This window comes from Dromiciops gliroides, chromosome 2 (genome assembly GCF_019393635.1).
Source record: "Dromiciops gliroides isolate mDroGli1 chromosome 2, mDroGli1.pri, whole genome shotgun sequence".
In the NCBI taxonomy this organism is placed as follows: domain Eukaryota; kingdom Metazoa; phylum Chordata; class Mammalia; order Microbiotheria; family Microbiotheriidae; genus Dromiciops; species Dromiciops gliroides.
The window spans coordinates 147,025,746-147,041,964 of NC_057862.1; the positions used below are offsets into that span (position 1 = coordinate 147,025,746).

Here is a 16,219-nt window from a genome sequence, read left to right on the forward strand (position 1 = left end):
GAGATAGAGATATATAGAGATACACACACACACACACACATATGTGGCTATATACATATAATTCTGATATATGTGTATGCCTGAGATATAAATATATATATGTGTGTCTATGTATATCCATGTATATGTATGTGTATCTGTATATGTATATGTATATATCTGGTTTTGTGGCCAAACTTGAAAAGGCAGCCTTTAAAAGGTAGGTGCCTTCTTCCTTCCTCTCACTAGCTTCTCAACCCCTTAAAAGTTGGTTTCTGACCTTATCATTCCACCAAAAACTGCTCTCTTCAAAGTTACCAATGATCTCTTAACTGCCAAATCTAATGGCCTTTTTCAATCATTTTTCCATTCTTTGACACTGTTAATCCCTCTCTTCTTGCTACTCTTTTTTTATATCATCTTTTTTTTTTTAAAGTGAGGCAGTTGGGGTTAAGTGACTTGCCCAGGGTCACACAGCTAGTGTTAAGTGTCTGAGGTCAGATTTGAACTCAGGTACTCCTGACTCCAATGCCAGTGCTCTATCCATTGTGCCACCTAGCTGCCTCCTTGCTACACTTTTTTCTCTAGGTTTTCAGAGCACCTCTCCTTCCTGGTTCTCTTCCTACCTATCAGGATGCCCCTTCTTCTTCATGTCCTTTACTGGATCCTCATCCTTTTCACACCCTCTAACCTTGTGTCCCTTAGGGTCCTTGTCCTAGGTCCTCTTCTCCTAAACCACAATTGGTGATCTCATTAGCTCCCATAGATTTAATTACCATCTCTATGATGATGATTCTCAAGTCTACCTATCCTGTCCCAACATCTCCACTGACCTCCAATTTCACATTCCTAACTGCCTTTCAGACATCTTAAACTAGATAGTCTAGTAGACACCTTAAACCCAACATGTCTAAAAATGAACTCATTATCTTGCCCCTAAGCCCTCCCCAGTGCTTACCTTTCCCTATTAGTGCAGAGGACAACACCATTCTCTCAGCCCTCAGGCTCAAAACATACAGGTCAATTTCAACTCCTTACTCACTCTCACCCCCCATATCCAAACTGTTGCCAAGGTCTGTCAATTTTACCTTTGCAACATCTCTTGAATTCACCTCCTTCTTTCCTCTGATAATGCCACCACTCTAGTGCAGGCCCTCATCACTTCTTGCCTGGATTATTATAACATCCTGTTGCCTGCCTCAAATCTTTCCCCACTCCAACTCATCCTCCATTCAGCCACCGAAATGTTTTTTTTTTCTAAAGCACAAGTTCAACCATGTCACTGCCCTACTAGATGAACTCCAATGGTTCCCTATCATTTCTATGATCAAATACAAAATCTGCTGTTTGGAATTCAAAACTCTTCATTACCTAATCTCCTCCTACCTTTCCAATCTTCTTATGATTTGCTGCTGGCCATGTACTCTTCAGTCCAGCAACACTGGCCTCTGGCTGTTCCATAAACAAGATGCTCCAGGCATTTTCTCTGGCTGTCTCACAGGCCTGGAATGTCCTTCTTCCTTATCTCCACTTACTGGCTTTCCTAGCTTCCTTTAAGTACCAATTAAAATTACATCTTCTATAGGAACTTTTTCTAACCTCTCAATTCTACTACTTTCTCTTATTTTCTACATATCCTATACTATAGTTTGTTTGTACATTGTTTACTTGTTGTCTCCATGATTAGATTGTCAGCTCTCTGAGGGAACGAATGAATTCTCCTTTGTCTCTTTTTTGTATCCCAAGTATTTAGCACAGAGCCTACCACAAGCTTAATAAATGTTTATTGACTGACTTCAATTTACAGGTGAAGAAAATGAAAACCAGAGAAGTGAAAGGCCCAGGTTAATAAGACAGAATCAATTCTTCAATAATAGAGGTGATCCTTAGAATTCCAGGCAGTATTGCTAATTCATAGTTTCCTCACTGATATGTTGGAAACTTCTATTTTTAACACCAGTTAATGATAAAGGATAACAGTATATAGGATCAAGATCTCTGAAAATGCTAATTAACAACTAACCAAGATCAAAAGTCAATCTTTTTAGTAAGTATGAGGAAAAATCTAGTATAATTCTAATAACAGCTATTAAAAGATCAAGAACAATAATGTTCTAGCTAAAAACTATAAAATAAAAATGTGAGAAAATGCTCATTCAGCAACTAAATTTTTTTTAACCAAAAATATTTTTAAAAACTGAAACCTACAAACATGGAAATGCAATATGGAAAAGTATTCAATCTTTTGAAAAAAGTGTATTATAGCAATCAGGTATGTTCATTCCATGTATTTTTGTAACCAATTACCCAAAAAGAGGGCATGAAAAGATGCATCAAAAAATTTCTATAATGTGTTTGGCCCCAAGTCCAATTCTCTTCAAACACTGAATTCATAAGATTGTTACTACATAAGAAAACACAATACAAAGTCCATGGTTTTAAAAAATTTGTGGGAAATAACTAAATGTTTACTTATCCTTATAAATTAATTCCTAAAATAGAATTTTCTAAATGAATGTGGCATGGCTGCAATACATACTTTATAAATCATAAAATATGTAGGCAAGCTAGAAGGAAAAAAAGTAAACATGCCATCATGTACTTGCTTGAAGCTCTTCTTTTTTCTGGGGCTCAACTGGCCAAAAAGGAGTAAGTACACTACCACATGAGAATCAGAAGACAAAAGGAAACATTTCATATAGGAGACAACATTTATGATTTTTTTCTTTCTTCATACAACCCTAACTTGAAATACATAGTTAAAATGATGTATCACTCATATGTGATACATCAAGTAGAACAAGTTTTGAAACAGTTATTTCCAAAGTTAATCTTAACAAAGCTGTATTACTAAATTTAAGGAACTCAAAAAACAAAACAACAAGAACAACAACACCTCACAGATGTTAGCTCTTGATCTTCACTAAGCTTCACTATGAATGTTTACTACGAATGTTTCAGCCTACATCTGACAACCTCATGGCATCAGATGATTTAGAACTTAAACAAAAAAACCTCATTTTACAGATAAGGAAAACTGAGCCCCTGAAAAGGACTTAATCTATGTCACAAAATAGCAGGAGAGGTCAGAAAAAGTAGATCAATTTACAAAAACGTATGACAATGTATGAATAATCAGATAGATATTACCTAAATATAAGAATTTTAAGCATCATTCAAATCCAAAAACAGTGCTGGACTAGACACATTTCATATAATTAAAAAGGTCCTGTTACTTTTTTTTTTTTTTAATTCAGTGAGGCAACTGGAGTTAAGTGACTCACCCAAGGTCACACTGTTAGTAAGTGTCAAGTGTCTGAGGCCGAATTTGAACTCAGGTCCTCCTGATTCCAGGGCCAGTGCTCTATCCACTGCACCACTTAGCTGCCCCTAGTTTTCGTTACTTTTAAGATGCTTCTTTGTTTGGAATTGAATGTACTTTTGAATCTATAGGCAGCTTTCAGAATTTAGCTTTACTTTGAAAAGGAAAGGTAGGCAAATGAATTTATTTACACACAATTTTTCTGTTTCTTAAGCAGCTATATAACTATTAAAATAAGGGTGCTTAATTATACAGTAATATAACTGCAAAAGCAAAAAGTGCTGACAGCCCAAAACATAACTTCAGCTAGGGTAGACCGCTATGCATATCACCATCAACAGTTTCTTTCAGAAGGAAGCCAGTGAAGACTTAATAAGTATCTGAGAAGCATCAGTACTCATTAACTCTCCCATCTACTGACCCATTTGCTTTCAGGAAAAAGGATTCAACAAAATACAAATCAATACATCTACTACTCCTACTAAAAAGCCTTCAAGAGTTTGGAACTATTCCTGCTAATAAATGTAGCTATCCAAAGGATCAAATAATTACATGGAGGGGAAAAAACCCAAAATGTATGTATCTCATTTCTTCCTCAAAATCAGGAAGAATATAAAAAATGAAAACTACAAGCATGAATATCTTCACAGGTTGAAGTTTATTACGCTTACATCAGACACAGAATTAACAATATAAATGGTCTAAATGGCTCTAAAAGACTCTAAACATATGTAGGCCAGGCCCACGTATCTGCTAGCAAACAGGTACAACTACTTGAAAGTGTGCCCTGACAAATAGATTTCTACTCTGTAATTGCATTAACCAAAGAAAAGTTGATTTGATTTAACCATAACTTTTTTTTTTTTTTGGTGGGGCAATGTCACATAGCTCGTAAGTGTCAAGTGTCTGAGGCCCCATTTGAACTCAGGTTTTCCTGAATCCAGGGCAGTGCTTTATCCACTGCATCAACTAGCTGCCCCATTAACCATAACATCTTTGGGGGGGGGGGGAGGCAATTGGGTTAAGTGACTTGCCCAGGGTCACACAGCTAGTGTCAAGTGTCTGAGACTTGAACTCAGGTCCTCCTGAATCCAGGGCTGGTGCTTTATCCACTGCACCACCTAGCTGCCCTAACCATAACATCTTAAGGGATAATACTACATATGGCAAACACTTCAAAAGAAAAATGGAAAAAAAAAAGAGAGAGAAAGAAAAAAGTAAGAAAAGAAAAATGACTGTGACATTTAAAAGGTTCAAGAAACACAGTTCCTGGGATATTTAACCAATTCCATTAGCAAGGCCAGCATGTTATTAATAAAAGGATAGTCATTTAGCCATCTCTCTAGAACAAAGACAAAATGGCAAGAGGTAGACTCACAATTTATATACCCTTCAAAAAGTAGGTGGCCCATCAAACAGCAATCAAGTCTGATTGTTAAGTGGTTGGAAGTGGGCTATATTAAAATGAAAGGCTGAGTATCTCTTGGATAGGGAAAGTATCTCTATACAAGACCACCCAGCACATTAGGCTATAAATTCAAAGAATATATGCCCACCTAAGCCTGAGCAGAACACAGTAACTTCCACCAGGGTGGGGCCTTGAATAAGAAAAGTGAGTCTAATCTCATCCTCAGCAATGCCCTTGGATACTGAATTTTAAAGTCAGGACTTTTAGAAGGAGAGATATGAATTTCCCCCCCAAATAAGTGGTCATTAGTTCCTTTCGCAACTTTCTGTTAAAAGTAAGCACTTTGCCAGTGATGGGACATAACATCTTGGAGCTATAAGGAACCTTCGAAATCAACTAGTCAAAAAGCCATATTTTATAGATGAGAAAACCGAGGTCCAAAAAGACTATGAAAGATGTCCAAGGTCACACAACTGGTGAGAAACCAAGTGAGGGCTTCCACCTCCTAACCCAGGTTTCTTTCTATTAAACTACTACCTCATATCAACTTTCAGTTATCAAATATTAGACTGTTTTCATTAAGGCAGTTCTCCAAGATGAAGTGTCATCACTAAATGTGGTACAATTTAACATGAATTAATTCCCAACATACTTTTCACAGAATAAGAGGTTGTAATCTAAATTACTAGATGCTAGGATATGTAATATTAAAAAAATACTTATATTACTTGTTAACTCTCTGCCTTTCCAGACATTCCAGAGGCAGCATAATACAGTGGAAGGGGTGCTAATCGAAATAGACCAGGATTCAAAGCCCACCTCTGTCCCAGCTGTGTGATTGACATGACAAGTTATTTAGCCTCTCTAAATCTTAATGTCCTCATGTGTAAAATGGGTAATAATGTTACTAGTCACCCTTATTTCAAAGGTTATTCTCAGTACCAAATGAGAAAATGTATATAAAGTACTTTGCAGAAAGAGAGTATACATATGCATGTACATGCAAAAATGTATAGAAAGGAATGAAGGAAGAAATTCAAAATATTTTTAAAACTTGTGAAGAAACACTTCAATGTAGGTTTTTTCTATATAACCACAAATAGATTTAAGAGAGGTACCAAAAATTAAAGAAATTCTACAATGTGGAATATTTGAAAAAAGAGAATTTAATTTTATTAATTACTTTTCAAATGATCATTTTCCTGGTTTCTGCTCTCCCTATTTCCATTCACAAAGATAAAAAAGAACTTACTATATATTTACCCACTACATCAAATGCTTTGAAGTAGGGCTTGATGACAGCATAAAACTGCTTCCTTAATCCAAAGAAGGGAGGAGGGGGAACCTCACAGGAACCAATTATCTCCCAGTAGCTTTAACTAAAGATATCAGGCAAATAATATAAAAAAGGTACCTTTCAATTTTTTGAATAGTACCCTAAGTTGTAGAAGTTCTATGACATGGTTAAAAGGTTATTTTTATATAATGTAATGTACTGTTTACAGAACCCTCCAGCATCTCCAAAATGAATAGAAATTGACAAAATAAGTTATACTGAATGTTATTCTTTGCTAGAGACTTTCAGGTAAACAAGGAATATTTTCCTTTTAATGTATTCTGATTGAATACTTATACCTAGCTTATTTTTCTAATGATATTAAGAAAATAATTCAATATTAGTCATTCTAGATTAGACAAAGGTTTATTACCAGCTATATAATTTGATCCAATACTTAAAATGTTGATGAATACTTACCCTCTTTCTGTGAGAGGGAAGCCAAGTCTAATCTACATTTCGTCTTCCACTCTATAAAGTTAAAGGAAAATAAAACCTATTCAGTTGTGAAATTAAAAGCAATTTTCAATTTAGTGACTGAAGATTTAATAATACGAGCTTTAAAGGGAGAAAAAAATAATCCAGACACTAACAATGTCATTTTTTTAACCAGCTATCAGATTTGTAGCAATCTGAACCTCCTAGAAAGGTTCTAAAGAGGCTTCTACTTGTGCTGAATTAAAAAGCTCCAAAGACTTAGAGTTAAAGGCCTTTGAAAATAGATCCTAGAACCTAGATCCTCTTTCCTCTTTTATCTTTCATTAATCAGTTCCTTTCCAGAGGGAAACTGTTCTCTAATGCATGGAATTTTCTGATCCTGTTTTTTTTTTTTTTCCTTTTTTGGATGGAATCAGAGGTATCTATAAATTCTGGGAGAGATTTTCTTTTTCATTGACGATATGTTACTTTTGGATTCTTTTTGTTTTGTTTTGACATTCTAAAATCCTTTTTACTTTTAATAGCATTTTATTTTTTTTCCAATTACATGTAAAGCAATTGTCAGCATTCCTTTGTTTTTTTCTGGAGCAATGAGGGTTAAGTGACTTGCCCAGGGTCACACAGCTAGTAAGTGTTAAGTGGCTCAGGCTGGATTTGAACTCAGGTCCTCCTGAATCCAGGACTGGTGTTTTATCACTGTACCACCTAGCTGTCCAGCATTCCTTTTTTTCTGTTTTTTGTTTTTGTGGGGCAATGGGGGTTAAGTTGACCTGTCCAGGGTCACACAGCTAGTAAGTATCAAGTGTCTGAGGCCAGATTTGAACTCAGGTCCTCCTGACTCCAGGGCCCCGGTGCTTTATCCACTGCGCCACCTAGCTGCCCCTCATTCTTTTTTTTTTTTTAAATTTGAGTTCCAGAGTTCCCCTCTCTCTAAAATAGTAATAAGTAATTTGATATAAGTTATATATAAGAATTCATTTTTAAAAGAATTTCCTTTAACAATAAAAGTTTTTCAAAGTTTAAAGATTAAGATTCCTCTATATAGGAAAATTTCTTATTCAGAGTTCTTCATCCCTCAGTTTGGTTATTGTCCAGTCATTTCAATGGTGTCTGACTTCTTTGTGACCCCATTTGGATTTTTTTGGACAAAGGTACTCAAGTGGTTTGCCATTTCCTTCTCCAGCTCATTTTACAGATGAGAAAAATGAGACAAATAGGGTCAAGTGACTTGCCCAAGGGTTAAGTGACTTGCCCAGACAAGTAAGTGTCTGAGGCCAGATTGAAGTCAGAAAAATATGTCTTCCTGACTCCAGACCTGGCACTCTATTCACTGTACCACCTTGCTGCCCTTCATTCTCAATAAAGCAAGATAAATGAGGTGCCATTCAAATGTCAGAAAATGGAACTTTAGATATAACAATCTGCACCAAAATATTTGGCTCAGTTAAGAGAAAAAAGGGCTTCTTATCTACTTTAATTTACCTTCCTTAATCCCAGGGAAGGTGTGAACTAATACAAATACAGAAAAGGCAGCAGCTCTTCTCAGACTAATGTTTTAAATAAATTTAGAAAAGTAATTCTCCAGCATGTTATGGAGAAATAAGAAAACTGAACACAAGTTAGGATGGAGAAGCTGGACAAAATGTGTAAGTAGGACAGCTCTATACTTCCTCCTTTATAAGGATTCAGGAAATGGCTTTATTCCTTTGTTTGAAATTATATAAACTAATCAAATATTCCTCTCATGAAATAAACAGAACTATGCCAAATAAATGTTTGTATTGTCACTGCTACTGTTCACCTCTATTAGGGTAAAATACAAGATGTCTATATATTTTAAATGGTCACATGTATAAATTTTTCTTATAAGAAAGGTAAATTTTCTGTAGAGACAACTTGTCTATAGAGCTACTAAAAACTTACCCATATCTACTATACCCATAGCTTCATATGTTTCTTACTATAACATTTTGAGGACAAAAATATCCTCATTACAGAAACTAAGGATAACAAAAAGTCTTTTCACTTACCAGTGCGTAACCTTCTTCATCTGATTCAGGCTGAGACAAATCAGATTCACTCCTTGATTTGATCAGTCTATAATTGGACTGCATGAACTGAGCGGGCTCTCTGCAGTAAGACTTTCACTCCTGCCTCATACATGTACAGACACACAAAAGTTTTTTTTCAATTGGAGATTGTGAAAAGATTAAAATTAAGTAGCGTTAACAACAGAGATAATAGACTGATTGTGAAGTGTCCCTTGTCTATCAAAGAAAAACCTTGGCTATTCACTAATAAAAGGGACCTTCCCTCACACTGAAATAGCTTACTTGCTTCTCCTTTTGAATATAAGCTACCTAGAGAAAGGAGTATATTCATATTTTGCCTTAGCTACAGTTCTTAATAACAAGAGTGTTCAATCTTCTTTAACTCAGAAACTACCTTGCTGGTTTAAGTCACTGCTGACTCTACCATTTCAAATTCAATATGGTCATTTCACCCATATATTTATGTTTATATTAGAAGTTCAATTTACATTTTTTTAAAAAGTCATTAGGAAACAAAGTAGCAAAGAAGGAAGAAACAAAAGAGATGCTAGCTAACTTGCTAGCACTTCCTACCTGGTCATAAGTAAAACCCCATCAGAAAGTACTTGTTGGACGGCTGCTGCAACTGTCCTTCCTCTCTTCGCTTTTGAAGCTCTTCAATAACAGGACTTACTCCTAATATTAACAAGGCACATCGATGGATCACAGAATTGCATGCAGCAGTATACACATCCTGGCCCTCTGGAAGGTCTGTGCTGACCCTTCGCTCCTGCTGAGACTGAGGAGGCTGATCATCAACACGAGTCCCAGACCCTGCCCCAGTGTTCATTCTATCTCGGTCCCGGCTGCGTGCTACTTCTCGGGCTGATAGGAAACATTGAAAGATTTCTGTAATAATGCAACACAAAAACAAGGTCTTAACACATAGGGGAATAAGAGCAAAAAAACACAACAACAATAACAACAAAACCATTAAAAATAGTAAATACATGTGGACCAAACACTCAATAATACTTAAAAAAAAAACAAAAACCAAGCTATTTAATCATAGAAAAATAAGTTAATTTCTTCAAAAATTGGTTATCCACAATTGCATTATCTTATTTTTACACTGATTTGAATAACCTGGAAAAAGCAGTACAACAACTTAGCTTTATGTCAACTTCTACTCCCCAGTAAAGGAGAGTTGGCTAAAAGGTGTTGTTACAAGACATTATCAGTTACTTAAATGATTAAAGCCTTTATATCAAGGATCAAGTTATAAAGATTAATGAGAAACTGACATGTACCCTAAGTTATAATTAAACAAGTTTTTTCTCCTATGAGGTTCTGTTAATACCTACCAAAGTTTCTGCCTATAATTATTTTTAAAAGACTGGCTAAGATTGAACCATACTATTTTTAGTTTTTCTTTTTTAAGGTTTTTCCCCTTTTGTTCTAATTAGTTTTTCACAATGTGACTAATGTGGAAATATGTTTAATGTGATTGTACATATATAACTTATATCAGACTGCTTTCTGTCTTGGGGAGGTGGAAGGGAAGGTGGGAGAAAAATTTGGAACTCAAAATCTTATAAAAACAAATGTTGAAAACTATCTTTACATGTAACTGAAAAAAATACTATTAGTATTGAAAAAAGACTGGCATATATGAAAATGTTCACCTTAGCAAAGTTATTAATGTTATATTACCCACACTTTATCACAACCCAATCAATCAACACATATCTTAAGTGCCTATGAGAAATTATCATGAATATGTACCATGTGGGGAAAAAAGACAAATACATGAAAAGATCATAAATAAGACTAAGCAATAAAAATGACACATGCCCAATGACTTGTATGAACAATAACTCCAACCTAGATACTTTCACACATCCTAGGAGAAAAAGCCTCAATGGCATGCATACAATTTTAGGTTATGTATTAAATGACTTTTTTGGCACAAGAAGAATGTGTCGAATCAAAAAACTACCATATTTCAAAGAATTTTGACAATTTTCTTTAAGTATCTAAATATTAGATAGCAACTGAAAACTATCTTTCATGATTGGTGAAAATTTAAGGATACCCGAAAAATCTATTCACCTGGCAAAGTAGGTACCATACAGGATTCCAGATCCTACTGAAAGCAATGTAACATTCACAGGGGTAAGATTTTATAGCTAAAGAAGCAGCTGCCAGGTTTTCATGAGAAACCTGTTTTCAAGAAATGTGTTCCTTCCCAATATACAAGAAATTACACAGTTGCCAGACATTTTTTTACCTCCTACAAGGCATGCTACAGAGGACCTGAAATGACACAAGCTGTGACAACTTTCAAGAAGTTAAGTGAGTGGTAAAGCTTTCAAAAATCTAATTGGACAGCGTCCTGAGCTTTTAAATCTGAATACTTAAGTAAATAGGCAATTTTTAAAAAGTGAACCAAAGCATCTTTTGAGTCCCTGACAATATTTAAGTGATCTACAAATGCATAATAGTAAGATTAAACTAACACTGGATTGCCATAAATTAAATTCAAATCATTGAACTTAGTAAGTATATAAAGTCTATGCTGTATTTAAAATTACAACAAGCTTATTCTGGAACATACACACACAAGAGAAGGCACTTTTTTACAACTATTATATTCATTTCATTTAATGTATACAAGATTATCTTCAATTAGTATAAAATAAACATCATGATTGATAACTAAGCCATCACCACCTTTTAAATAAAAAGCAGAAAAATTTTTGCTCTTAAAAAGGTCAAGTACCAACAAACCCAAAGTATAACATTTTATGTATATATGAAAACTGTACTTACTACCAGCTGTCATAACTTCATGTTCTCTCTCCTCTTCTTCATCTTCTTGTTCTGGATGTCCTTCCTCTCGGTCTCTCTCTGCTTGTTCTTCCATCTCAGCTTCTTCATCAATGGTTCGAGTAAAGGAATGCTCCTGTGCATCAGTATCTGCGGATTCCTGGTTTTCTAAAATCTTGAAAAAAATAATTAGAAATCATATAATGAAAATAATTTTCAAAAACCTTACAGTATTAATAACATTTTTATTTGTGGAAAAATGCTAAGATAAATAATGTACACATTTTCCTACAAATATCTAAATACAAATGTTTACAAAGAATGAAAGGAGACTTTACAATAAAATTCATCCACATCTGTAGTACAGAATAAAATTTAGGCTATGCTATTATTAGCACAGCACTCCAAGACCACAAAGAGGTTTAAAGACTTAGTAAACAAGTATTTACCTAAGTGCCTACTATATGGAGACAACGACTACACTGGAGACAGACAAAAGTCAAACAGTCCCTGCCCTTAAGAAGTTTACCATCATGAGAGACAAACATGTATATCCTAAGAATACAGGGGGAGAAAGATACCAGGGTAGTTTAGATGGGAATACATGAGCAGCTGGGAAATCAAGAAGAGTTTCATGAAGGTGACAGCCCTTGAGTTGAGACTTAGGATTTAAGAGGCCAAGTATGCATGTTGACAGGTATGACAGACAGAAGAACAAAGGCATGGAGAAGGAAGAGGAAAGTTTATTCATGAGTATCGTAAGAGACATTCCAATGGACCAAGCATGAGTAACAGCAATTAAGGTGGAAAAAGGCTGGAAAGTTGTTGGGGTCCAATACTGAGGGGGGCTTTAAATGCCAAATGAAGGGTGTTTACATTTGATCCTTGAGGTAAAAGGGAGCCACTGAGAGTTTTCATGTGTAGGAGTTACGTTGTCAGAACTGTGCTTCATAAAAATCACTTTGGCAACTATGAGGAAGACAGAATACACTGGGAAGCAACTTGAGCCAAAAAGACCAATTAAAAAGATATCTCAATAAAGTTCAAGTTAGTGGTGATGAGGGGCTGAACTAGGCTGGCTATATGTTAATGGAAAGAAGGGGAAGGAAACAAAGATATTATGGGGATCACAATGACAAAATATGGCAACTATATATGTAAAGTAAGAATAAGGATTTGATGATGACACAGAGGTTGCAAACCTGCGTGACTAGAAGAATGGTAGTTTGGAAAGCAGAAATTTTGAAAAGGGATGGTTTGGGGAGAATGGTAATAAAGTCTATGTAAATAATTTTGGGGGAAGGCAATGGGGTTAAGTGACTTCTGCAGGGTCACACAGCTAGTAAGTATGTGAGACTGAATTTGAACTCAAGTGCTCCTGACTTCAGGGCTGTGCGGATTTAGCCACTGTGTCATCTAGATGCCCCTATAATATTTTTTAAACAATACTGCTCAGTTGTATGTTACTACTACCATATATAAGTACTTATTATCTATATGAAAAAAACAAGAAAACTTCAGAAATTATATGAAATTCTTACATATTCTCACAAAGCTAGAAAGATAGCAGGTAAAAAGAGTAGAGTAAATCAGCTAACAACATTCAGAAGCAAATGAATACTAATAATATAGTGATTGATAAACCCAAAGACTATAACTACTGGAATAAGAGTTCACTATGCAACAAAAAATACTGGGAAAACGGACTGTAGGTTTGGCAGAAATTAGGTTAAAACCAACATATCATACTACATGATGCAAAAAACCCTAAATGGATAGATGACTTAAGATATAAGGAGATATATCAAACAAATTAGAGGAGCAAGAAAGAAAATACCCCTTCTGATTGGGAAAATTTGTGACCAAACAAGGTATGATGGGATAAAATGGACAATATTGATGATATAAAACTCAAAAAGGTTTTGGATAAACAAATGAATGCAACAGTTAAAATGAAAAGGAAAATAAATGGAGTTAAATTAGAAGAAAAATATTGAGAAAAAATTTTGCAACAAGTTTTCTTTGATAAAAGATCAGTTACCTAGTTCTGATTAAATATATGAGTCATTTTCAGATAGGTGAATGTCAAAGAACAACAAGCTGTTCGCAAAGGAAGAAATTTAAATTATATCCATGTTTTAAAAAATAATTCAAATTATTAATAAGAGGAATTCAAATTAAAACAATTCTGAGTTTCCTCCTCAAACTCATCAGATTGTAAAAATGACAAAAAAAGAATGTACTGTTGGTGAAGCTATGAACTGGTCCACTTTTCCGGAAAGCAATTTAGAACCATGCCCTAAAAGTCACTAAACTGTGAATATCTTTTGACTCAACAATACTACTATGAGCCAATCTAATCTCCAAAGAAGGAGGGGACCCATATGTAAGGGCAGGCCAAAAGTCATATGTAATTATAATAACTTTTTGAAAATTATTTTTCTTTATTTTTCAACATTAATGAGATTTGATTTCACACAATATAAATTTCATTTCCCATATATTACCTTTATATGGTTTACTATGGTATTGTAAATCAAAAATAAAAGTGGTATTAAATACTGGAACCCTTCATGACTTTTTGGCCCACCCTGTACAAAAACGTTTATAGCTGCTTACTCGTAGCAAAGAAATGAAAACTCATGAAATGCCTACCAACTAGGGAATGCAGAAATGAGAAAATTATGAAAGGGAGAGCGTCAGAGAAACTTAATAGACTTGTATGAAATGATGCAAATTGAGCCTAACCAAAGAGCTATTTATGCATCAGTTTGGGGATGGAGGGGGGGTGTGCAGGAGGGCGGGAGGAGACTCTGAAAGACTTAAGAAATTTGACAGATAAAATTACCAACCACAACTCCAGAAAATCAATGATGAAACATACTACTCCACTCCTGCGAGAGATTGTAATGACTCTAAGGTGTGGCATAAGACATACATTTTTTGACATGGCCATTTTGCTTGACTTTGCCTGTCCATTACAAGAATTTGGTTTTCCTTTTTTATTTTTCCAGTAAAGGGGAGTAGCAATAGTATTATCAAACAAATAAGGAAAGAAAAAAGAGCTACTGAAGATTTCTTTAAAACGCACAGAAACAGAAGTTCAGAAAGAAACAGATGACAGTACAACTCAAAGTAACACTGATTTAAAGTATATATTTAAAAAGAAAAGCAAGTTGTATATATAAGGGACTGACAGTTTCATGTACCATCGTCATTGTTCTACTCTGTACATGGAAATGCAGGTTTAAATTTGATGCATTTAAGTCCAAAATTTAATTTTTTAAAAAAAGATATCTTATACAGTAAAAAGGTTGTAATATGATTAAGGAACAACCAGAAATTGATCTATTATATGCTTAACTATATCCCCAAACTAAATTTTCTTTATTTATTTAAATCTAGGGTTAAGGAATATTAGGACCATCATAGCAATAGGAGCTAGACTTATATTTCACTGATAGAGAAAACTCCCTTTACCTTTACTAATGCAGGTTGGCATTTCTCTTCAACTTAAAATCTTAAAAGAATTGCCTAGAGTGGTCAAATAGGAAAAAAAATCCTTGTATCAAACTTCTCTGATAAGGGTTTGGTATCCAAGATAGATAAACAATAAATATATGTAAGATTAATACCATTCCCCAATAGATAAGTGATCAAAGGATATGAAAAGAATTGCAAAGTATTTACAACCACATGAAAGAATGCTCCAAATCATTAGTAAGAGAAATGTAAATCAAAACAATGCTGTGGTTTCACCTCACACTCTACAAATAGCAAAGGTTACAAAAATAGCAACAATCAATCACAGAAGGGTCACAGGATGATAGGCACACTAATACATTGGTGGTGGACCTATATATGATATAACCATTTTGGACAGTAATTTGGAATTATGAAAATAAAGTGACTAAAATATCTATATGCCCTTTTTGAACCAGAGACTCCATTACTGGCTTATGTACCAAGAAAAACAATGACAAGAAAAAAAGTCTTCATATGCTCCAAAATATATATATATAGCATCATTTTTTTGAGATAACTAAGAAGTGGAAACAAAGTAGATGTCCATCAATTGAGGAATGGCTAAACAAATCATAATACATGAATGTAACAGAATATAACTGTGCTATAAGAAATTATACATGTAATGATACAGAAGGCATGCATGAGCTAATGCAAAGTAAGCAGAGCCCAGAAAATATATATGCACAGAAACTAAAACAATGTAAATGGAAAGAATGAAACCACATACATACCAGAAAAAACACCTTATATAACAAAATTATAAGAATAAGCATGACTCAATGAAGAGACATGACAGGACACCCCCTACCCACCTCTTCATGGAGGTGGGAGGTCCTCAGATACTGCACATTGCACGTTTTCAGGCTTTTAAAATATAAAGATCATTTATACTAATTTTCTTCATCTTCTTTTTCTTTTTTTTTTACTCTTTAAAAAATACTATTGTTATATGAGCTAGTTCTCTGGGGGGGGGATTTTGTGGAAAACTGTTATGATATAAAAAAACAGAAGATATCAATAAAATTTATTTTTAGAAATGGAGTCGCCTAGAGCAGGATTTCAACTTTTTCCACTCGCGACCCCTTTTTGCCCAGGGAAATTGTTATACAATCCTGGGTATATAAGCATATAAAATAGGCACACATAACCTTCTACTGCTGCCAACCCCCCATATTCAGTTATGTGACCCCATGTGTGGTTGCTACCCACAGATTAAAAAACTAGGGCCTAGAGAACCAAGTGTGATTTGATCAGCGTGACACAGGCTGATAGAGGTGGGACTTAAACACTGATCTTCCTTGCTCAAACTAGGCCCCTTAGTACTGCCTCTTAACAATCAACAACAGCAA

At 34.7% G+C, this 16,219-nt stretch overlaps 1 protein-coding gene across 1 annotated transcript in view; it reads right to left on the minus strand.

The window, feature by feature from the left end:
* HERC1 (HECT and RLD domain containing E3 ubiquitin protein ligase family member 1) overlaps positions 1-16,219 on the minus strand; it is a 219,291-nt gene that overhangs the window by 118,160 nt on the left and 84,912 nt on the right. The window contains 7 exon segments of the mRNA XM_043980938.1: position 6,218; positions 6,466-6,516; positions 8,514-8,587; positions 8,590-8,633; positions 9,108-9,136; positions 9,139-9,422; positions 11,346-11,517. Of these exon segments, the coding sequence (XP_043836873.1) occupies position 6,218; positions 6,466-6,516; positions 8,514-8,587; positions 8,590-8,633; positions 9,108-9,136; positions 9,139-9,422; positions 11,346-11,517 (655 nt within the window).